Source organism: Bufo gargarizans, chromosome 2, assembly GCF_014858855.1.
Source record: "Bufo gargarizans isolate SCDJY-AF-19 chromosome 2, ASM1485885v1, whole genome shotgun sequence".
In the NCBI taxonomy this organism is placed as follows: Eukaryota; Metazoa; Chordata; class Amphibia; order Anura; family Bufonidae; genus Bufo; species Bufo gargarizans.
The window spans coordinates 725,792,635-725,818,131 of NC_058081.1; the positions used below are offsets into that span (position 1 = coordinate 725,792,635).

Genomic DNA, 25,497 nt, shown 5'->3' on the forward strand with positions numbered 1-25,497 from the left:
ACACGGACGTCAGGACATGTACCAATCACCCCTCCTAACACACGGACGTCAGGACATGTACCAATCACCCCCTCCTAATACACGGACGTCAGGACATGTACTGATCACCCCTCCTAATACACAGACATCAGGACATGTACCGATCACCCCTCCTAATACACAGACATCAGGACATGTACCAATCACCCCCTCTTAGTAAGTGGACGTCAGGACGTGCACAAATGGTTACACCTGCCTCTCACCCCCTAATAGACATCTGGACATGTTCCTCTCACCCCCTCCCAATACACGGACGGTTACACGCTCCTCTCACCCCCTCCCAATACACGGACGGTTACACGCACCTCTCACCCCCTCCCAATACACGGACAACTACACGCACCTCTCACCCCCTCCCAATACACGGACAACTACACGCACCTCTCACCCCCTCCCAATACACGGACAACTACGCGCTCCTCTCACCCCCTCCCAATACACGGACAACTACGCGCTCCTCTCACCCCCTCCCAATACACGGACAACTACGCGCTCCTCTGACCCCCTCCCAATACACGGACAACTACGCGCTCCTCTCACCCCCTCCCAATACACGGACGGTTACACGCACCTCTCACCCCCTCCCAATACACGGACAACTACACGCTCCTCTCACCCCCTCCCAATACACGGACGGTTACATGCTCCTCTCACCCCCTCCCAATACACGGACAACTACACGCTCCTCTCACCCCCTCCCAATACACGGACAACTACGCGCTCCTCTCACCCCCTCCCAATACACGGACGGTTACACGCTCCTCTCACCCCCTCCCAATACACGGACAACTACACGCTCCTCTCACCCCCTCCCAATACACGGACGGTTACACGCTCCTCTCACCCCCTCCCAATACACGGACAACTACACGCTCCTCTCACCCCCTCCCAATACACGGACGGTTACATGCACCTCTCACCCCCTCCCAATACACGGACGGTTACACGCACCTCTCACCCCCTCCCAATACATGGACGGTTACACGCTCCTCTCACCCCCTCCCAATACACGGACGGTCACACGCACCTCTCACCCCCTCCCAATACACGGACAACTACACGCTCCTCTCACCCCCTCCCAATACACGGACGGTTACACGCACCTCTCACCCCCTCCCAATACACGGAGGGTTACACGCTCCTCTCACCCCCTCCCAATACACGGACGGTTACACGCACCTCTCACCCCCTCCCAATACACGGAGGGTTACACGCTCCTCTCACCCCCTCCCAATACACGGACGGTCACACGCACCTGTCACTCGCATATAGACGAAGCATATCAGATATGAGGAATAGTAGGTGGGTGGATGAGTGAAGGGGGAATTATTACACAAATGAGACTTCAGTAAGAGCGATGCTCTGCAGGTCTCTTTGAAAGTCTAGGGGTTAACAGGGACCTACTGATGCCCCTTAAAACCCTACGGCTCCTAACCAGACACCAGTCCTGGTGCCCTAAAAAATCCCTGGATTAACCCCCGAGCTGATGAACCAGCACCTTAGGGGCAGAGCTGCGTTCATACGCATTCGGCAGCACTGAGGTTAATAGGGTTTCTATTGCAGCCCCCCCATAAATGTGATATCACTCCACCTTCCCCTCCCAAGTCCCACTTTGTGCTCCTCCAGTACCAGAGTGGCCAGCAGTGAAGGGGTTAATCCCATCCCTTCCCCCTCACTGTTAAAATCCTCTGTCCCCCTCCTTATAATACTATAGTAAATAATAAAAAGGAAAGAAACTAAAAAAAAACTAAACCAGAAACCTAAAGCTGAACGTAAAGCGCCGCTATTTATAACTATATATAAGATATATATATATTTATAATTGTACAGAAACGGGGGAGAAATGAGCGGAACAGAACCAAAGTGGAGTCTGGAACAGAAGGCTGGGAGCTCACAGCGGACGTTGCGCTTCTTGATTCTGGTGGGGGTGGTTGTTGCTGGTTTTGTTTTCGGGGTTCATTTTGTTTTTTCTGTTGCTTTTCTTTGTTGGGGTGGGGGGGGGGGGTTCACGGGTTGGAGAGGATCCATGTCTTGGGGATTTAATAATACGACTCTTTCTCTACCCATCCTGTAAGGAAGCGAATGAAGACGAGTCAGAATTACTGAGGTCACTGAGATTTTTTAGCTGACGTCCTATCCTCTGGTGTCCTATCAGCTTTTTAAAACAGGCCTTCTCCAGGTTTTCCTAGGCCACGTGAGCTCACATTCATTGGTCACGTGGACTAGGTGCAGCTGAGCCCCATTGAGCGCGATGTCGAGCATGGCCACTATACAATGTACAGCGCTGTGCCTGGGGCGTCGGACCCCCACCGATCAGATACTGAAGACCTAGCCAGAGGATAGGTTATCTGTTAACAAATCTTGGAAAACCCCTTTTAAAGGGCTCCCCACTGTTACAGGAGTTGGGGGCCAGGAGCTAGGACCCTGATCAGTTCCTATTACCAGGTGCCATGGATCCATTAGTATCACATTGTGCTCTGGGACCCTCCTAATGTCACAGCACTGGTCGTCTTTGTGACATGACTAAATGTGTAGACCCATAGGGAGAATACGGAGGGCAGATCTAGCACCTCCCTTGGGCTAAGCTTCATTCACTTGAATGGGAATGAGTTGCAATACCAGCAGCAGCCCATAAGAGATGCTATTTCTGGAGAAGAATGTTTTTTCTCACCCTAGAGCAGGCATGCTCAACCTGCGGCCCTCCAGCTGTTGCAAAACTACAACTCCCATCATTCGCGGACAGCCTACAGCAGGGCATTGTGGAAGTTTGACAACAGCTGGGGGGCCGCAGGTTGAGCATCACTGTATTAGAGAACCGCATTGTACATGCATTATGAGCTCCTGTATAGACGCTGTCCGTGCAGCCTCCTCTATGGACCTCAGTCGGCAGACGTGACACAGGTGTGCTCTAGGCATAGAATTCACTGTACCTGCCTCGTCCATGTAGCATATGCTGAGCACTTACCTCCTGGGTGTCTTCTAAGGATAAGTTTCCGGATCTCATCATATATAAAGATGAGGAAGCTGTATGGGAAGGCACAGAACCACCAGCTGGGCCTATGGATAAAGCAGAGATCCGGATTAGTGTGCTCTTCGGTGATATGTGCTGCTGCGGGGGTTGTACATGGCTGGTAGAATGGTATGGCCCACCCGTCGGGGATCATCAATCGGACTTTTATGATGCATCCAGTCTATTTTTTATACTAGTGTCTGGTGGACAGAGCGCTTTAAGCCGCCCTCACCCCTGCTGGAGATGTAATGGTGGCCATACTGGTTGTTGCCAGGTATGGCTATGCAATGGTAACCCATGCACCTGGCCCCCCGCTTTTGGGGGTCTTTGTATTGATTACCATGACTGTCCTGTTGCAGTGCTACAAGTAAAGCCAAATGCATCCCTAGAATATTCTACAGAACTGACAATAAACGCAGAGCCGCCGTCTTCTCCTATTAGATGAGGCCCATGGACTTACTTTAAGGGGTACATTCTCAGTGCGATGTCCATCCCGGGGCAGTAAGACAAGAACGCTGCAAGGGCGGTTTCTTCAAACAGGCCAAAAATGAGGATCTTATTCCTGTACAAAGAATGAAGGTGACAGTTACCGGCAGATCTGTGACATAGGAGTAGATACCGGCTGGAGCCTACACGGAGACGCCATCATCATGGACCTCCGCTGATTCCATACTTGGAGCTCTTTATAAAGCCACCAGATTGATTTTCCCTGGACCTCAGTATGACTATCCACACATAAAGTGGACCTTTCATGGTTCAGACATTATAAACTAAGTATCAGGATATGTAGGGGATAGCGCAGGGATCTCACTGCACTTACTATTTTTCCTGGGCGCTACAGCCAGGGAGAAGAAGATGTCCACGGAGAAAGATCTTTCTTTGAATCCTTCCAGAAAGATTGTTGGATCATCGTTGAAGTTACAGCCAGTCTGGACTACAACGTGCACAGCCGTGAAACTAATGTTTAGTCGTTGTTAATCCGTCAACCTTCTTCTATCTAATGTGTGTGGTCCCCCCCTGGCGCCCCCCGAGAGAAGCAGAAGGACGTGCGGCAGTGTTTTCCATGTTATGTTTGAAAGTATTCTTACTTTGCAGCATTGCTTCCACACCGTCCCAAAACTTTTGCACAGTACTGTATATGGTGTAAATAAACGTCCTGAGGCCTGCACAATGCAATATTTATGGTGCGGGCTGTAGCTGGCCACCGGGGGCAGCCATATGTGGGGTCTCCTGCAGTGACAGCCTGACACAGACCATGGAGAGAAGGCAGGAGCTGTCAAACCCCTTCTCAGACTTATAATAAAATAACGAAACCCCTTCTCAGACTTATAATAAAATAACCTGCCCTTAGATAAGTCCCTGCTCAGACTTGTAATAAAATAACCTGCCCTTAGAGAAGTCCCTGCTCAGACTTGTAATAAAATAACCTGCCCTTAGAGAAGTCCCTGCTCAGACTTATAATAAAAATAACCTGCCCTTAGAGAAGTCCCTGCTCAGACTTATAATAAAATAACCTGCCCTTAGATAAGTCCCTGCTCAGACTTGTAATAAAATAACCTGCCCTTAGATAAGTCCCTGCTCAGACTTATAATAAAATAACCTGCCCTTAGATAAGTCCCTGCTCAGACTTGTAATAAAATAACCTGCCCTTAGATAAGTCCCTGCTCAGACTTGTAATAAAATAACCTGCCCTTAGATAAGTCCCTGCTCAGACTTGTAATAAAATAACCTGCCCTTAGATAAGTCCCTGCTCAGACTTGTAATAAAATAACCTGCCCTTAGAGAAGTCCCTGCTCAGACTTGTAATAAAATAACCTGCCCTTAGATAAGTCCCTGCTCAGACTTGTAATAAAATAACCTGCCCTTAGATAAGTCCCTGCTCAGACTTGTAATAAAATAACCTGCCCTTAGATAAGTCCCTGCTCAGACTTGTAATAAAATAACCTGCCCTTAGATAAGTCCCTGCTCAGACTTGTAATAAAATAACCTGCCCTTAGATAAGTCCCTGCTCAGACTTATAATAAAATAACCTGCCCTTAGATAAGTCCCTGCTCAGACTTGTAATAAAATAACCTGCCCTTAGATAAGTCCCTGCTCAGACTTGTAATAAAATAACCTGCCCTTAGATAAGTCCCTGCTCAGACTTGTAATAAAATAACCTGCCCTTAGATAAGTCCCTGCTCAGACTTGTAATAAAATAACCTGCCCTTAGATAAGTCCCTGCTCAGACTTGTAATAAAATAACCTGCCCTTAGATAAGTCCCTGCTCAGACTTGTAATAAAATAACCTGCCCTTAGATAAGTCCCTGCTCAGACTTATAATAAAATAACCTGCCCTTAGATAAGTCCCTGCTCAGACTTGTAATAAAATAACCTGCCCTTAGAGAAGTCCCTGCTCAGACTTATAATAAAATAACCTGCCCTTAGATAAGTCCCTGCTCAGACTTGTAATAAAATAACCTGCCCTTAGATAAGTCCCTGCTCAGACTTATAATAAAATAACCTGCCCTTAGATAAGTCCCTGCTCAGACTTGTAATAAAATAACCTGCCCTTAGATAAGTCCCTGCTCAGACTTGTAATAAAATAACCTGCCCTTAGATAAGTCCCTGCTCAGACTTGTAATAACATAACCTGCCCTTAGATAAGTCCCTGCTCAGACTTATAATAAAATAACCTGCCCTTAGAGAAGTCCCTGCTCAGACTTGTAATAACATAACCTGCCCTTAGATAAGTCCCTGCTCAGACTTGTAATAACATAACCTGCCCTTAGATAAGTCCCTGCTCAGACTTATAATAAAATAACCTGCCCTTAGATAAGTCCCTGCTCAGACTTGTAATAAAATAACCTGCCCTTAGATAAGTCCCTGCTCAGACTTGTAATAAAATAACCTGCCCTTAGATAAGTCCCTGCTCAGACTTATAATAAAATAACCTGCCCTTAGAGAAGTCCCTGCTCAGACTTGTAATAAAATAACCTGCCCTTAGATAAGTCCCTGCTCAGACTTATAATAAAATAACCTGCCCTTAGAGAAGTCCCTGCTCAGACTTATAATAAAATAACCTGCCCTTAGATAAGTCCCTGCTCAGACTTATAATAAAATAACCTGCCCTTAGATAAGTCCCTGCTCAGGCTTATAATAAAATAACCTGCCCTTAGAGAAGTCCCTGCTCAGACTTATAATAAAATAACCTGCCCTTAGAGAAGTCCCTGCTCAGACTTATAATAAAATAACCTGCCCTTAGATAAGTCCCTGCTCAGGCTTATAATAAAATAACCTGCCCTTAGAGAAGTCCCTGCTCAGACTTATAATAAAATAACCTGCCCTTAGAGAAGTCCCTGCTCAGACTTATAATAAAATAACCTGCCCTTAGAGAAGTCCCTGCTCAGACTTATAATAAAATAACCTGCCCTTAGAGAAGTCCCTGCTCAGACTTATAATAAAATAACCTGCCCTTAGATAAGTCCCTGCTCAGACTTATAATAAAATAACCTGCCCTTAGATAAGTCCCTGCTCAGACTTATAATAAAATAACCTGCCCTTAGAGAAGTCCCTGCTCAGACTTGTAATAAAATAACCTGCACTTAGATAAGTCCCTGCTCAGACTTGTAATAACATAACCTGCCCTTAGAGAAGTCCCTGCTCAGACTTGTAATAAAATAACCTGCCCTTAGAGAAGTCCCTGCTCAGACTTATAATAAAATAACCTGCCCTTAGATAAGTCCCTGCTCAGACTTATAATAAAATAACCTGCCCTTAGATAAGTCCCTGCTCAGACTTATAATAAAATAACCTGCCCTTAGAGAAGTCCCTGCTCAGACTTATAATAAAATAACCTGCCCTTAGATAAGTCCCTGCTCAGACTTGTAATAACATAACCTGCCCTTAGAGAAGTCCCTGCTCAGACTTATAATAAAATAACCTGCCCTTAGAGAAGTCCCTGCTCAGGCTTATAATAAAATAACCTGCCCTTAGAGAAGTCCCTGCTCAGACTTATAATAAAATAACCTGCCCTTAGATAAGTCCCTGCTCAGGCTTATAATAAAATAACCTGCCCTTAGATAAGTCCCTGCTCAGACTTATAATAAAATAACCTGCCCTTAGATAAGTCCCTGCTCAGACTTGTAATAAAATAACCTGCCCTTAGAGAAGTCCCTGCTCAGACTTATAATAACATAACCTGCCCTTAGATAAGTCCCTGCTCAGACTTGTAATAACATAACCTGCCCTTAGAGAAGTCCCTGCTCAGACTTGTAATAAAATAACCTGCACTTAGATAAGTCCCTGCTCAGACTTGTAATAAAATAACCTGCACTTAGATAAGTCCCTGCTCAGACTTGTAATAACATAACCTGCCCTTAGAGAAGTCCCTGCTCAGACTTGTAATAAAATAACCTGCCCTTAGAGAAGTCCCTGCTCAGACTTATAATAAAATAACCTGCCCTTAGATAAGTCCCTGCTCAGACTTATAATAAAATAACCTGCCCTTAGAGAAGTCCCTGCTCAGACTTATAATAAAATAACCTGCCCTTAGAGAAGTCCCTGCTCAGACTTATAATAAAATAACCTGCCCTTAGATAAGTCCCTGCTCAGACTTGTAATAAAATAACCTGCACTTAGATAAGTCCCTGCTCAGACTTGTAATAACATAACCTGCCCTTAGAGAAGTCCCTGCTCAGACTTATAATAAAATAACCTGCCCTTAGATAAGTCCCTGCTCAGACTTGTAATAAAATAACCTGCACTTAGATAAGTCCCTGCTCAGACTTATAATAAAATAACCTGCCCTTAGATAAGTCCCTGCTCAGACTTATAATAAAATAACCTGCCCTTAGATAAGTCCCTGCTCAGACTTGTAATAAAATAACCTGCCCTTAGATAAGTCCCTGCTCAGACTTGTAATAACATAACCTGCCCTTAGATAAGTCCCTGCTCAGACTTGTAATAACATAACCTGCCCTTAGAGAAGTCCCTGCTCAGACTTGTAATAAAATAACCTGCCCTTAGAGAAGTCCCTGCTCAGACTTGTAATAACATAACCTGCCCTTAGAGAAGTCCCTGCTCAGACTTGTAATAAAATAACCTGCCCTTAGAGAAGTCCCTGCTCAGACTTGTAATAAAATAACCTGCCCTTAGAGAAGTCCCTGCTCAGACTTATAATAAAATAACCTGCCCTTAGATAAGTCCCTGCTCAGACTTATAATAAAATAACCTGCCCTTAGAGAAGTCCCTGCTCAGACTTGTAATAACATAACCTGCCCTTAGATAAGTCCCTGCTCAGACTTATAATAAAATAACCTGCCCTTAGAGAAGTCCCTGCTCAGACTTGTAATAACATAACCTGCCCTTAGATAAGTCCCTGCTCAGACTTGTAATAAAATAACCTGCCCTTAGAGAAGTCCCTGCTCAGACTTGTAATAAAATAACCTGCCCTTAGAGAAGTCCCTGCTCAGACTTATAATAACATAACCTGCCCTTAGAGAAGTCCCTGCTCAGACTTGTAATAAAATAACCTGCACTTAGATAAGTCCCTGCTCAGACTTGTAATAAAATAACCTGCACTTAGATAAGTCCCTGCTCAGACTTGTAATAACATAACCTGCCCTTAGAGAAGTCCCTGCTCAGACTTGTAATAAAATAACCTGCCCTTAGAGAAGTCCCTGCTCAGACTTATAATAAAATAACCTGCCCTTAGATAAGTCCCTGCTCAGACTTATAATAAAATAACCTGCCCTTAGAGAAGTCCCTGCTCAGACTTATAATAAAATAACCTGCCCTTAGAGAAGTCCCTGCTCAGACTTATAATAAAATAACCTGCCCTTAGATAAGTCCCTGCTCAGACTTGTAATAAAATAACCTGCACTTAGATAAGTCCCTGCTCAGACTTGTAATAACATAACCTGCCCTTAGAGAAGTCCCTGCTCAGACTTATAATAAAATAACCTGCCCTTAGATAAGTCCCTGCTCAGACTTGTAATAAAATAACCTGCACTTAGATAAGTCCCTGCTCAGACTTATAATAAAATAACCTGCCCTTAGATAAGTCCCTGCTCAGACTTATAATAAAATAACCTGCCCTTAGATAAGTCCCTGCTCAGACTTGTAATAAAATAACCTGCCCTTAGATAAGTCCCTGCTCAGACTTGTAATAACATAACCTGCCCTTAGATAAGTCCCTGCTCAGACTTGTAATAACATAACCTGCCCTTAGAGAAGTCCCTGCTCAGACTTGTAATAAAATAACCTGCCCTTAGAGAAGTCCCTGCTCAGACTTGTAATAACATAACCTGCCCTTAGAGAAGTCCCTGCTCAGACTTGTAATAAAATAACCTGCCCTTAGAGAAGTCCCTGCTCAGACTTGTAATAAAATAACCTGCCCTTAGAGAAGTCCCTGCTCAGACTTATAATAAAATAACCTGCCCTTAGATAAGTCCCTGCTCAGACTTATAATAAAATAACCTGCCCTTAGAGAAGTCCCTGCTCAGACTTGTAATAACATAACCTGCCCTTAGATAAGTCCCTGCTCAGACTTATAATAAAATAACCTGCCCTTAGAGAAGTCCCTGCTCAGACTTGTAATAACATAACCTGCCCTTAGATAAGTCCCTGCTCAGACTTGTAATAAAATAACCTGCCCTTAGAGAAGTCCCTGCTCAGACTTGTAATAAAATAACCTGCCCTTAGAGAAGTCCCTGCTCAGACTTATAATAAAATAACCTGCCCTTAGATAAGTCCCTGCTCAGACTTGTAATAAAATAACCTGCCCTTAGATAAGTCCCTGCTCAGACTTATAATAAAATAACCTGCCCTTAGATAAGTCCCTGCTCAGACTTGTAATAAAATAACCTGCCCTTAGATAAGTCCCTGCTCAGACTTGTAATAACATAACCTGCCCTTAGATAAGTCCCTGCTCAGACTTATAATAACATAACCTGCCCTTAGATAAGTCCCTGCTCAGACTTATAATAACATAACCTGCCCTTAGAGAAGTCCCTGCTCAGACTTGTAATAACATAACCTGCCCTTAGAGAAGTCCCTGCTCAGACTTGTAATAAAATAACCTGCCCTTAGAGAAGTCCCTGCTCAGACTTGTAATAAAATAACCTGCCCTTAGATAAGTCCCTGCTCAGACTTGTAATAAAATAACCTGCCCTTAGAGAAGTCCCTGCTCAGACTTATAATAAAATAACCTGCCCTTAGATAAGTCCCTGCTCAGACTTATAATAAAATAACCTGCCCTTAGATAAGTCCCTGCTCAGACTTATAATAAAATAACCTGCCCTTAGATAAGTCCCTGCTCAGACTTGTAATAAAATAACCTGCCCTTAGATAAGTCCCTGCTCAGACTTGTAATAACATAACCTGCCCTTAGATAAGTCCCTGCTCAGACTTATAATAACATAACCTGCCCTTAGATAAGTCCCTGCTCAGACTTATAATAACATAACCTGCCCTTAGAGAAGTCCCTGCTCAGACTTGTAATAACATAACCTGCCCTTAGAGAAGTCCCTGCTCAGACTTGTAATAAAATAACCTGCCCTTAGAGAAGTCCCTGCTCAGACTTGTAATAAAATAACCTGCCCTTAGATAAGTCCCTGCTCAGACTTGTAATAAAATAACCTGCCCTTAGAGAAGTCCCTGCTCAGACTTATAATAAAATAACCTGCCCTTAGATAAGTCCCTGCTCAGACTTATAATAAAATAACCTGCCCTTAGAGAAGTCCCTGCTCAGACTTGTAATAACATAACCTGCCCTTAGATAAGTCCCTGCTCAGACTTATAATAAAATAACCTGCCCTTAGATAAGTCCCTGCTCAGACTTGTAATAAAATAACCTGCCCTTAGATAAGTCCCTGCTCAGACTTATAATAAAATAACCTGCCCTTAGATAAGTCCCTGCTCAGACTTATAATAAAATAACCTGCCCTTAGAGAAGTCCCTGCTCAGACTTATAATAAAATAACCTGCCCTTAGATAAGTCCCTGCTCAGACTTGTAATAAAATAACCTGCCCTTAGAGAAGTCCCTGCTCAGACTTATAATAAAATAACCTGCCCTTAGAGAAGTCCCTGCTCAGACTTATAATAAAATAACCTGCCCTTAGATAAGTCCCTGCTCAGACTTATAATAAAATAACCTGCCCTTAGAGAAGTCCCTGCTCAGACTTGTAATAAAATAACCTGCCCTTAGATAAGTCCCTGCTCAGACTTGTAATAAAATAACCTGCCCTTAGAGAAGTCCCTGCTCAGACTTATAATAAAATAACCTGCCCTTAGAGAAGTCCCTGCTCAGACTTGTAATAAAATAACCTGCCCTTAGAGAAGTCCCTGCTCAGACTTGTAATAAAATAACCTGCCCTTAGATAAGTCCCTGCTCAGGCTTATAATAAAATAACCTGCCCTTAGAGAAGTCCCTGCTCAGACTTATAATAAAATAACCTGCCCTTAGATAAGTCCCTGCTCAGACTTATAATAAAATAACCTGCCCTTAGAGAAGTCCCTGCTCAGACTTGTAATAAAATAACCTGCCCTTAGATAAGTCCCTGCTCAGACTTGTAATAAAATAACCTGCCCTTAGAGAAGTCCCTGCTCAGACTTATAATAAAATAACCTGACCTTAGATAAGTCCCTGCTCAGACTTGTAATAAAATAACCTGCCCTTAGATAAGTCCCTGCTCAGACTTGTAATAACATAACCTGCCCTTAGATAAGTCCCTGCTCAGACTTATAATAAAATAACCTGCCCTTAGATAAGTCCCTGCTCAGACTTGTAATAAAATAACCTGCCCTTAGATAAGTCCCTGCTCAGACTTATAATAAAATAACCTGCCCTTAGATAAGTCCCTGCTCAGACTTATAATAAAATAACCTGCCCTTAGAGAAGTCCCTGCTCAGACTTATAATAAAATAACCTGCCCTTAGATAAGTCACTGCTCAGACTTGTAATAAAATAACCTGCCCTTAGATAAGTCCCTGCTCAGACTTGTAATAACATAACCTGCCCTTAGATAAGTCCCTGCTCAGACTTGTAATAAAATAACCTGCCCTTAGATAAGTCCCTGCTCAGACTTATAATAAAATAACCTGCCCTTAGATAAGTCCCTGCTCAGACTTGTAATAACATAACCTGCCCTTAGATGAGTCCCTGCTCAGACTTGTAATAAAATAACCTGCCCTTAGAGAAGTCCCTGCTCAGACTTATAATAAAATAACCTGCCCTTAGATAAGTCCCTGCTCAGACTTGTAATAAAATAACCTGCCCTTAGAGAAGTCCCTGCTCAGACTTGTAATAAAATAACCTGCCCTTAGAGAAGTCCCTGCTCAGACTTATAATAAAATAACCTGCCCTTAGATAAGTCCCTGCTCAGACTTATAATAAAATAACCTGCCCTTAGATAAGTCCCTGCTCAGACTTGTAATAAAATAACCTGCCCTTAGAGAAGTCCCTGCTCAGACTTATAATAAAATAACCTGCCCTTAGATAAGTCCCTGCTCAGACTTATAATAAAATAACCTGCCCTTAGAGAAGTCCCTGCTCAGACTTGTAATAACATAACCTGCCCTTAGATAAGTCCCTGCTCAGACTTATAATAACATAACCTGCCCTTAGATAAGTCCCTGCTCAGACTTATAATAACATAACCTGCCCTTAGAGAAGTCCCTGCTCAGACTTATAATAAAATAACCTGCCCTTAGATAAGTCCCTGCTCAGACTTGTAATAAAATAACCTGCACTTAGATAAGTCCCTGCTCAGACTTGTAATAACATAACCTGCCCTTAGAGAAGTCCCTGCTCAGACTTGTAATAACATAACCTGCCCTTAGATGAGTCCCTGCTCAGACTTATAATAAAATAACCTGCCCTTAGAGAAGTCCCTGCTCAGACTTGTAATAAAATAACCTGCCCTTAGATGAGTCCCTGCTCAGACTTATAATAAAATAACCTGCCCTTAGATAAGTCCCTGCTCAGACTTGTAATAAAATAACCTGCCCTTAGATAAGTCCCTGCTCAGACTTGTAATAAAATAACCTGCCCTTAGATAAGTCCCTGCTCAGACTTGTAATAAAATAACCTGCCCTTAGAGAAGTCCCTGCTCAGACTTATAATAAAATAACCTGCCCTTAGAGAAGTCCCTGCTCAGACTTGTAATAAAATAACCTGCCCTTAGATAAGTCCCTGCTCAGACTTGTAATAACATAACCTGCCCTTAGATAAGTCCCTGCTCAGACTTGTAATAAAATAACCTGCCCTTAGATAAGTCCCTGCTCAGACTTGTAATAACATAACCTGCCCTTAGAGAAGTCCCTGCTCAGACTTGTAATAAAATAACCTGCCCTTAGAGAAGTCCCTGCTCAGACTTATAATAAAATAACCTGCCCTTAGAGAAGTCCCTGCTCAGACTTGTAATGTATTAACATTTACAGAAGAGAATGACAAGAACGCAAATAAGAAATCTATTTCGGTGTGACTTAAATTCACAGGAACAGCTCAAATATAAAAAAAGCCTATTTTTAGAAATGTACCAAACTATGGGAAGCTTAAAAAATTCTAAAAAATAAGTATAAATTGTGACTAAAGATGATACTGCCATTTGATCACTTACTTCATGCCCTGCTGGAACACGGAGTTTCTTCTGGTTTTGCAGATGATGACGTCAGCCCACTGGACGACCACAATACTGACGAAAAAGGCCGTGTGACATGTGAACTCCACAATCTTGCGCTGCTCGTATGTCTGAAGGAGAGCATAGACATGAGGTGAATGAAGGTGGGAGCAAATCTCCACCAGCCCGCTGATCCTCTGCTATAAATGAATCGAAGGCTGCTTGTAAGTTAAATTTCATGCGTCGTGAACCAAACCAAAAGTGCTCAAAGTAACCAATGGAAATTTGCACAAGCCAAATATGTGCCCCATGGACAGCAATATCAAAAGGGGGAATGAAGACCATGAGCAGGAGCTGCAGCTGACCTCAGCGGGGCTTTAGTAAGGGCTCGAATGACGTTTGGATTTGAGTCTCCACCATGAAGATGCTTGACACTCACCCATTGTTGGCCATAGCTGTCTTCCAAGTCATTAACCGTTCTGTCATCCCAATTTAAACGAATACCAATCAAGTGTGATGGCAAGAACCCATTCTCTGCAAGGATGACTAAGTAGGAGAAGAAGCCGCCGAGAGCCTGGATCATACCTGAGACGAAACGCAAGAAGCAGAAGACGAATGATGGAAAGTTGGAAGCTTTATGTCATCCGTGCCTTTATGTCCTTTGTTAGGACGTGTTCATCAGTGATTAGGCGAGATATAGAATCATCCCCATCAATCAGCTGTGATCTGTGGTGGGAACTGGCAGTGAGGCCTTGGGTACGTGTGACCTCCGCTTTCAGAACAATGACTGTCTAATGAGTTAGTCCACATTCATTTCTTAAATGGACCATGAACACCGGACGTGTCCTGTTTTGTCTGTTTTTTCACGCTGACAGTATCTATACAAGGGGCTGTTTAATGGTCCTTTTTCAAAAAGGCAGCTGTGAAAAAAAAGGCCATAAATAGTGGACTGTTTTGCTGTTTTTAACCTCCATTTTTTCTTCAGTCATGTTGATATAACCTAAGGGGTCAATTTTCCTGCAACACCAGTGAAATGGAAGTATTATACACTCTACGAGGTCCTGAGCAGAGGGCCCACTCTATTAACTCAGAATTGGAGGGATTGCCCGAATTACCTCATTTCCAATTACGATATTAGAGACGTGCTGGTTAATAAAGAGGCCCTTCATCTAAACGCCAGAGAGAACAGCTACCCAGCGTGTCTTACTCTGGAGGACCCAGCATGTCCTGCACACACCGTCCATTGATATCAGTGCGCATTGTGTAATGCTTGATTTCGCCTGTGATGGCGCTGCAGGGATCGATGGGGATCTGATCAGATGTAAATGCTGTGCGTTAATGATGACTGCGTTTTACAGTAGTGAATAATATAATGCAAGAACCTACCAAAATCCGGACCACTGCTTGCCATCACATAAATACTCACCAATCTGCCCGTATGCCATGCTGATCAGTCGTTCATTCACCAGTTTGTCTGTACGGGGATTTCTTGGCTGCCTTTTCATGATGTCGCTCTCAGCAGCTTCATAGGCCAGGGAGATGGCGGGCACCTAAAACACAGGTTTTCATGAAGTTATAGCCATAATAAAGGATATCGGCCTCCTCTGTGGGACCATGTGTGTGGAGCATTAGACACGATGTCATCTTCCCCCCTTCCAAACTCACCATGTCAGTGCCCAGATCAATGCACAGGATGGTGATGGTGCCCAAAGGAAGAGGGATATTGGCCATAATGAAGAGCAGGAAGGGGGTGATCTCAGGAATGTTACTGGTCAGGGTGTAGGCGATGGACTTCTTCAGGTTATCAAAGATCAGGCGACCTGTGGAAGGAAAACATTTTTTTTATTTCTCTATGGAGGCGACTTGGGTTCAACGCTTTGTCTGCCACACATCATCCATCCCTTCTTACCTTCCTCCACACCGGTGACAATGGAAGCAAAATTATCATCCAGCAAGATCATATCAGCGGCTTGTTTAGAGACATCAGAACCTGCAATTCCCATCGCCACCCCGATGTCGGCTTTCTTCAGAGCCGGGGAGTCATTGACACCATCACCAGTGACCGCCACTATAGCCCCCTGAGAAAGATCAGAAATTAGATAAGACAAGGTCCCAATTGTTGTCCTAGTGCCACTATGACTGTCATTTCCTGTGAATTGTCTGGGCTGTACTGTCTGTATAGTAGATAAGGGGTCTCTGAGTCACTGGTGGGCCACGTATGTAGGGTTCACACAGGGATCTACAAAGAGGACCCACAGAAAAAAGGGCCCTTGATTTGCATCCTCTGCCCTCCTCCAGCTGAACTTGATGGACATGGGTCTTCTTTTATCCCCGTTATGTCACCAGGTTGTGCATTTGGGGTGAGGGGCAGTGGCTAATCTGAATTGATCCCTATCACAGCTATATGGGCTCCTTCCATTGTACACACACCATTGGTTTCTATCATTCCGAACCATAAATTACCACCAAATTATCCATAGCCTGCAATGTTTCACATCCATGCATTTCGGGGCAGTGTGCCATGCTGTGCCCTCACCTGGCGCTGGCATCCTTCCACAATGATGAGTTTCTGCTGTGGGGATGTGCGGGCAAAGACAATCTCTGTGTGGTTCTGCAGGATCTCGTCCATGTGCTCTGCGCTCATGTCCTTCAGGTCTGTACCATGGATGACACAAGCCTTGGCATCCCTGGTGAGACCACATCCACAGAACCATTAGTCAGTTTCCTACATCCTCATTACTCTTTATATTAGTTTCTTCACTGTCTTTCTCTCCCTACTTAAGGGATCCAGGAAGCTGAGGTCTAAACTGCTGTCTGTAGGACTATCCCAGGTCTATGTCCCTGCAGAACTTACACAGAGGTGTAAAATATTGTCTTAGCATGTGGAAAACAATATCGAACAAGGACCATAAAGACCCCTCATGTTGGAGGACCCAACAACTCAACAGCAGCCTAGACCTCAGATCCCAGACCTATGATCCTCCTTCTATCACGTTATGAACATGCTCTACTGGTTCTGTCCTACCTGGGATTGACCTGGGAGACTGGGATGTTGAGTCTGGCTGCGATATCTTCCACAGTCTCATTACCCTCTGAGATGATGCCCACACCTTTGGCAATAGCTTTGGCTGTGATTGGATGATCCCCGGTCACCATGATTACCTGGCGGAACATAAGAATCAGATTATGGTCCCTGTGATGTAGACCAGAAATGTCTTCTTTCTTTTCTTCTGCATATCATGGAGTCCTTGCAGAAGATCGAATCGTTGGTGTTTCCCAAAATGTTGCTCCCTGTCAACATCATACTGAACAAAGGGTAAAATAATGGACATGAGCAGTGCCTAGGAAGGTGATCCTCAAGTAGGAGAACCACAGGTTGGAGACCATTGCAGTCCCCATGCCCAGGAAGCTGCCAGACAACCAAAACTCATGGTCCCCACCAATCCTGTAGTCAACCTCAGATCTATTTGGTCTTTTCTAGCAGGATTCCCCTTCAACACCCCCGCCTCACCTTGATCCCCGCACTTCTGCATTTGCCCACTGCATCAGGTACAGCTGCTCTGGGTGGGTCAATCATAGACATGAGTCCTACAAAGCAGAGGTTCTCAGTGCTGAAATTAAGGTCCTCAGTATCGAAAGCGAAGCCCTTGGGATGCAGTTCCTCTGGGAAATAATAATGGCAGAATCCTGCAGAGAAGAGAAAGAGAAGACATCACCATGACGTGCAAGCTCTCCAAGATGAAGGGACATGTCTCCATCAGAATCTCTCAGGAGTGCATCCCCGGGCAATGAAATCTCAGCCTAGATATCAGATGTGAGAGCTTTCACATGTCTCTCTGGTCTCTGTATGTAGGATTGTGCACAGCGCTGTGATCATCGTGTCCTCAGACATGGCCAGCCATATGTATACTATATTTCTATAGTTATAGAACGATTTCCTCTGTGTATGAGGCGCATGGTTTGGTTTTTGCATACCCAGCACTCTCTCCCCAAGTCCTCCGAGCTCCAGGTACGCATTCTGGAATGCCTCTTTCAGCTCCTCATCCAGTGGCTGCTCTTTGCCCTGGATTATTATGGTGGAGCAGACATCCAGGATCCTCTCAGGGGCCCCCTTCATTACAAGCAGGTAGCGGTTATCATTAGGGTCTTCAGTCTCATGGATGGACAGCTGAGGAGGAAGACAAGGTATAAAGAAGCTCACGTATTCCTTACTAGAAATGTATGTACTACAACCCCTCATATTTTCTTAATTAAGGTAAAATAAAGTTTTTTCAAGATCCAGTAAGGCGAATATCATCAAGGGAACAGCTAGGCAATGGTTAACACAATCTGGGGTGTGCATGCACATCACGCGACCCCATGAAGAGAACCCCTGAATGTACTGTCACCTACAGGGACCCTCCTGTCACATGACCCGGGGGGTGGGGGCGACTGCCAAGAGTCCATCTATTTCACGCACTCAATGTCTCACGCCCCTACACGCAGGCCACAGATTGAACATAAATCACACCCCAACATACTTCCACCCTCTATGATATTTACATTAATTGTGGGCTCATGGAAAACCCTGCAGCGCTCGCTCCCCGGCAGGCGCCCAGTAGCACAGGCCACACTAATAGCAGACACACGGTAACACAAACCACACTCATACACTTACAATGGAGGGTAAACCATTAATGTAATGAAAATGTACAGGACTCAGGCTCCAAGAAATAAAAAGGAATAACAAAGATAAATGTGCAGAACGTTAGAAAAATAAAAGGACTAATACAGAAAGGTCCTTTATACTTAGTGAACGGCTTGATAAGAGTCTGTTTCTGGTCTCGGGGAACGTGGAACACAATCCAATGTTCATCGGATCCCCATATTGCGTCAAAGAAATGTCCAAAATCCCTCATTTTTATCCCAATTTGTTAAGGAGTGGCGTTGAGAGGAGTCCTCCCAGTTTTGGCCCAGCCTTCAGGGGAGGCCTTCATTACACGTGTACTCGACCTCTCTCACTCAGCTGGCAGATGTGAAATATCAAGTACGCCTTCCCCTCCACTCTGATGGACATACAGGCGCCAACATGTTTTCACAATGCCAATTGTTTTAAATACCAAAAATGACTGGTGTAGTGGCCCCAGAATGGGAGATGCTCATTATGTGGAAATGCCAGCATTGGCAGGTGGGGTCTTTAAACTCCCTGTGATGTCCATGCTATACCAAACGTGATTATTACAGTTATTACTGGGGGGTTTCCGACGATAAGACGCACCTAGGATTTGGAGGAGGAAAATAAGAAAAAAATATTTTCCATCAGACCTCAGAGCAGGCCCCCAAATCAGATCCCCATAAGACCCCCATTCTTCATTATACCTCAGATCAGACCCCCATCAGATCTTTCCAGCCTCAGATCAGACCCCTATCAAACCCTCCCAGCCTCCATCAGCCTCAGATCAGAACGCCCCAGCCCCTAAAAGATCAAATCAGCCTCAGATCGCAGCTCCCAGCCCACACCAGCTTCAGGTCAGACCCCTCGGCCCCCATTGGCCTCAGATCAGACATCCCAGCAAAACAATGATAAATGAAGTTCCAGCACTGCAAAGTAATTGTTGTGTCGCTTGTCTCTTCATTTGTGGTAGCAAAATTACAGCATGTGGATCAAACCTCACACTCCAACACCAGTTGACGCGTTTCAGACACTTAGTCCTTAGTCTCAGATCAATCCCCCCCGCCCCCAAAAGACTCAGATCAAATCCAATCAGCCTTAAATCGCACCCCCAGCCATAATCCTAAGAACAGACCCTATAAGCCTCAGATGGCCCCCCCAGCCCCACTCAGCCTCAGATTGGACCCCCCCAGACCCCATCAGAACTCAGATCAGACGTTACAAAAATAAGTAAACTTACCTTGCTTGCTCCGGATAGCGCCACAGATCCAGGACACCTACATGCACTACGTTCTGCCACTGTGCACAGTCAGAACACCACAGCGGGACCCAGAAGACCAGGGAAGGCTAGTCCAGCCAGCACAGCGCTGTCCTCACCTCCCTGTCCTTCCCGCATGCTAATGACCACTTTCATAATGGAAACAGACTTTCGGACTATATGACACGTTGCCATTTTTCGGGTGGGAAAAGTGTGTCTTATAGTCTGAAGGTCGGATCCGATGAGGAGGCTATGGATGACGCCTTTGAGGAGGCGTTTGAGGAGGCAGAGGAGGACCCCTCCGGGGTCATAGATCATAACCCTCTTCCCGGGTGTAGCTCCCAAATGTCGGCTGCAGAGATCATGCCTGCATCTTTGACGGATCCCTCCGGGGAACCCTTGTTTGACCCGGATTCGCTCCACCATCCCTGTTCTGCTGAGTGGTTGCCATTGGAGCATGTTTCTAAATACCTGGAGGCTCGTGTGCGCTGCCCTCTTTCCAAAGAGGCTCGCAATAAACTTAGGGCGGAATGCCCCGGACCTGTCATCCCCAATAAGGTTTGCGAGACTCCTTCTGTGGACCCCAAAATGACCCAGTTACTCACTAAATCGGGGTGGAACCCGCGTAGGGGTCTGGAGTCAGCGTTAAGATCTTGTCAGGACAAGCTCCTTGACATTTTCGGGCCGCTAGCTAAATTGTTTGACCTTGCGGAAGTGGCAAAGGCCGAGAATAAGCAGGTAGATCCTGTGGAACTGCGCGAATGGGTGCAACGGTCCATTTGCATAGCGGGTAACGTAAATACGTCCCTAGCTATCGAGAGGCGTAAAGCCATTCTTTTCAAAATTGAGCCCAAGTTATCTAACCTGGCTCTTACTGAGGCTGGTAAGGAGGCCCAGGGCCTATTATTTGGCGAGTCCTTCATCAAGGACCTAGGGCGTTTTGTTGGAGCTTTCACTGCCCTAGACAAAGCCCAAAGCTCTATGAAGAGGGTTTTCCACGGTAGGGTCTCTACCAGGGCCAGCAGTTTTAGGGGCCGCCTGTCCGGCCGTGCCCAGTTTCAATCCCGTGGTTTGGGCCGAGGCTCCTTCTCTCAGAGATCTGCCTTCCAGGAGCACAGACGGGAGCCGTCGTCTTTTTTCCCTTCCCGGGGAAGTTCCTGGCGTTCAAGAGTATACAGAGGGAATCCTAATTCCAGACGTCCCTACGGTAAGTCTTCCAACTCATTTCAATTCTTTAAATGTTTGTGTAGGGGGCAGACTACGTCTTTTTTCTCCAGCTTGGTCCCGTATCACCTCAGACCAATGGGTCCTATCCACGGTCAGGGGTTTCCACATCGAGCTTACGTCCTCCCCACTGTCGATTCCGCCTCCACACCCTCTAGTGCTGTCGGTGGAGAGCCGCATACTGGTGGACTCAGAGTTGTCAGATCTTTTCCGCAAGGGAGCCATAGAGCCGGCTCCGATGTCCCTTTTTGTGATAATCAGCAACATTTTCCTAGTGGCGAAGAAAGGGGGCCAACTGCGGCCCATCATCAATTTACGCGCTCTCAACGCGTTCGTCAGGTACCGCCACTTCAAGATGGAGGGCATCCATCTCCTTCGGGACCTTCTGCAGGTGGGCGATTGGATGGTCAAGTTGGACCTGAAGGACGCTTATCTTACTGTCCCTGTCGAGGACGCGTCCAGAAACCTTCTCTGTTTCTCTTGGAAGGACAGGATTTGGCGGTTCACATGCCTCCCGTTCGGCCTCTCTTCAGCTCCGTGGTGCTTTACCAAGTTGATGCGCCCGGCTATGGCATGGCTCCGCAGTCGGGGAGTTCGCCTCATCGTGTATCTGGACGACATTCTGATCATGGCCCAGAATCGGTCGGTGTTACTGAATCACCTTCGCTGGACGATGGATCTCCTGTCGGATCTGGGTTTCCTCCTCAATCAGGAGAAGTCCTGCCTCACCCCGTCTCACGAGATGGAGTTCCTGGGGTTTCTGGTGGATTCCACGGCGGGGACACTCAGCCTGCCACTGGCCAAGGTTCGGTCGTTACGGAAGGAATTGTGCAGAGCCAAGTCATCTTCCCAGATCCCATTGCATCAACTAGCGAGAATCATAGGTCTGCTGGCCTCATCTATCCAGGCAGTTTTCCCAGCCCCACTACATTACCGGGCTCTTCAGCGTCTGAAAATTTCCCACCTGCGGACGGGAGCTTCCTATGCGGAATGGATTTCGCTGGACGAGGAGACCAAGGAGGAGCTGTCCTGGTGGATCCATAATATGCAAGCTTGGAACGGCAAGGCTATTTTTGGTCATCGTCCAGACTTCGTGGTGGATTTGGATGCCAGCCTGTCGGGCTGGGGAGCTTATTGCGAGGGGATCACAACTGGAGGCGGCTGGTCAGTGGCCGAAGCAGGATTTCATATCAATGTGCTGGAACTGTTGGCAGGTTCGTTCGCCATCAAGAGCTTCACGAGAGACACGGCCAGATCCTGCATTCAACTACGCATGGACAATGTGTCGGCAGTGCGTTACATCAACGGCATGGACGGCTCCCGTTCCACCATCTTATCTCGTTTGGCGAAGGACTTCTGGGACTACTGCCTAGACAAGGAGTTGATTGTCTTAGCGGAATATCTTCCAGGTGTCCAGAACATTCATGCGGATTGGAGTTCTCGGTATCTATCCGACTCCAGCGACTGGCAGTTAGATCCAGCGGTGTTCTGTTCCTTAACGTCGCTTTGGGGACCTTTCTGCATCGACCTGTTTGCTTCGCGCCTGAACACGCAACTACAACGCTTCTACAGCTGGCGCCCGGACCCGGAAGCTGAAGAGGTGGACGCGTTCCTACAGGATTGGTCCAAGGGCCTGCTCTACACGTTTCCTCCCTTCCAGCTGATTCCCAGGACCCTGATTCAAGTACGCCGTTATGTGGCGGATCTGGTTCTTCTGGTCCCATTTTGGAACTCCCAATCGTGGTTTTCCACCTTCTGGAGATGATGATAGAGATCCCGTACCTGCTCCCGATATCTCAGACTCTCCTCTGAGGTCCGCATCACCAACCGCATCCTCTTCTCTTGGACGGATCCCTGCGCCTGTTGGCATGTCAGATTTCAGGGGACCCTGGGAGGTCCCGGGAGTTTCGGGAACAGCTAGAGTCCTTTTGGAGAACGCATGGGCCCCAGGAACCAGAAGATCTTACAGATCAGCCTGGGGATCTTGGGCTCGCTGGTGCGTGGCTAGGGACTTGGATCCAGTTTCGGCACCTGTGACGGAGATCTTGCATTTCCTGTCTTCTCTATTTGACCAGGGCAAAGCCTATCGCACGATCAGCCTGTTCAGATCGGCCATATCCGCGTCTCATCAAGGTTTTGACGGCATTCCTGCGGGTCAACATCCTTTGGTCTGCCGTCTCTTACGCGGCTCTCTTATGTCTCGTCCTCCGAGGACTAGGTTTTCTGCCACTTGGGATGTATCTTGTGTCCTTTCTTTTTTGTCTTCTTGGCCTCAGAATGCAGACCTTTCCCTAAGGCAGCTGTCGGCGAAGCTTGTCACCCCTTTCTGTCTGATTTCCTGCAAGCGGGTGTCAGACGTCCGGGCTTTGGATTATGATGCCCGCTCGTATACCCCGGAGGGGGTCTCCTTTGACATCTCTAGGAGGACTAAGACCCACATACGTTCGGTCGCTTATCCTGCTTTCCCGGCCTCGCCTTTTCTGGTGGCGTGCCTCAAGGAATATAAAGCTCGCACTTCTCTTCATTGATCGCAGGAGTTTCCTCAGCTCTTCCTTTCTACCATTCTGCCCCAGTAACCACTCCCACGCTGGCTAGGTGGATGAAGTGGGTCATGGAATTTGCGGGCGTGGACACTTCTCTTTTCTCGATGCATTCCGCTAGGGGGGCATCTGCTACCTCTTTAGCGGTTTCTGGCACCAGACTGGAGGACATTTTAAAGTTGGCAGATTGGTCCAGAGTCTCCACGTTCAGAGAATTTTATTTTAGGCCGGGTCCTCATGTTTTCTCATCCATCATTGATAATTTGTCTTAACTTTGAACTTGCAATACGAGCCTCCGAGTCTTGTAATAAAATCAGGTGATTTTCCTATTTCATGACGTAAAGTCATGATTTTATTAAAGACACGGAGGCGAGTATTGCCCACCCTATGTTTCCCTCCCTATGTATATGTTTAACTATGGATGATTTTGATTTGTTTGTCATTCGCACATTGGTTTTAACTCTATGAGTTTTTTCCTGAGTAGGTTTGTCGCAACCATTTTGATGTTGGATGCAATGTCCCAATTTGTTTCTATCATTCTCTGTTTTTCACCTTTTTAGGTTGAGACCGGCCTGGTGTGCTGTACCCATTGGTCTACGTCGTGGTTCGGAGGGTCGGCAGTTCGGTTCCAGCCGATCGTGTGATGTGGACAGGACGAGGAGCATCCTTCAGCGTTGTTTCCAGTTGTTCCCGGTTCGCTTCCGGATGGGTGGCGGTTTTGTTCCCATGATGTTCTGGGACTCTTGGTTTTCGGTTCTGTTGGACTTTCGGACTTGGTTTACAAAGAAAGAGGAGGTTTTGCAGGCGGAGTTGCCTGTTATACTGGGACTATGGGGAGGGGCTGATCACATGTTTCAATATTTTTCTTTGCTGCTATTGGTCAGAGTAAAGAAGGAGAATAGCAATACTCGCCTCCGTGTCTTTAATAAAATCATGACTTTACGTCATGAAATAGGAAAATCACCTGATTATACAGCCACCACTAGAAGGAGCTCACTACATAGAGATTATACAGCCACCACTAGAGGGAGCTCACTACATACAGATTATACATCCACCACTAGAGGGATCTCACTACATACAGATTATACATCCACCACTAGAGGGAGCTCACTACATAAAGATTATACAGCCACCACTACAAGGACACTACATAAAGATTATACAGCCACCACTAGGGGGAGCTCACTACATACAGATTATACAGCCACAACTAGAGGGAGTTTACTACTTACAGATTATACAGTCACCACTAGAGGGAGCTCTCTACATAGAGATTATACAGCCACCACTAGAGGGAGCTCACTACATACAGATTATACATCCACCACTAGAGGGATCTCACTACATACAGATTATACATCCACCACTAGAGGGAGCTCACTACATACAGATTATACAGCCACCACTAGAGGGAGCTCACTACATACAGATTATACATCCACCACTAGAGGGATCTCACTACATACAGATTATACATCCACCACTAGAGGGAGCTCACTACATAAAGATTATACAGCCACCACTACAAGGACACTACATAAAGATTATACAGCCACCACTAGGGGGAGCTCACTACATACAGATTATACAGCCACAACTAGAGGGAGTTTACTACTTACAGATTATACAGTCACCACTAGAGGGAGCTCTCTACATACAGATTATACAGCCACCACTAGAGGGCGCTCACTACATACAGATTATACAGCCACCACTAGAAGGAGCTCACTACATACAGATTATACAGCCACCACTAGAGGGAGCTCACTACATACAGATTATACAACCACCACTAGAGAGAGCTCACTACATACAGATTATACAGCCACCACTAGGGGGAGCTCACTACATACAGATTATACAGTCACCACTAGACGGAGCTCACTACATACAGATTATACAGCCACCACTAGGGGGAGCTCACTACATACAGATTATACAGTCACCACTAGAGGGAGCTCACTACATACAGATTATACAGCAACCACTAGGGGGAGCTTACTACATACATATTATACAGTCACCACTAGAGGGAGCTCACTACATACAGATTATACAGCAACCACTAGGGGGAGCTTACTACATACATATTATACAGCCACCACTAGAGAGAGCTCACCACATACAGATTATACAGCCACCACTAAAGGAAGCTCACTACATACAGATT

The 25,497-nt window shown here is 45.8% G+C and overlaps 1 protein-coding gene across 1 annotated transcript in view; it reads right to left on the reverse strand.

Annotated features, from left to right (window-relative positions):
• Positions 1-1,219: 1,219 nt before the first annotated feature.
• ATP1A3 (ATPase Na+/K+ transporting subunit alpha 3) overlaps positions 1,220-25,497 on the reverse strand; it is a 45,051-nt gene continuing 20,773 nt past the window's right edge. The window contains exons 10-21 of the mRNA XM_044282653.1: positions 17,627-17,819; positions 17,163-17,338; positions 16,677-16,813; positions 16,188-16,338; positions 15,561-15,729; positions 15,317-15,471; positions 15,078-15,201; positions 14,091-14,236; positions 13,652-13,782; positions 3,510-3,611; positions 3,005-3,096; positions 1,220-2,107 (exon numbers count right to left, since the gene is read on the reverse strand). Of these exons, the coding sequence (XP_044138588.1) occupies positions 2,079-2,107; positions 3,005-3,096; positions 3,510-3,611; positions 13,652-13,782; positions 14,091-14,236; positions 15,078-15,201; positions 15,317-15,471; positions 15,561-15,729; positions 16,188-16,338; positions 16,677-16,813; positions 17,163-17,338; positions 17,627-17,819 (1,605 nt within the window). The 3' untranslated portion in view covers positions 1,220-2,078. The remainder of the gene's footprint in view (positions 2,108-3,004; positions 3,097-3,509; positions 3,612-13,651; positions 13,783-14,090; positions 14,237-15,077; positions 15,202-15,316; positions 15,472-15,560; positions 15,730-16,187; positions 16,339-16,676; positions 16,814-17,162; positions 17,339-17,626; positions 17,820-25,497) is intronic.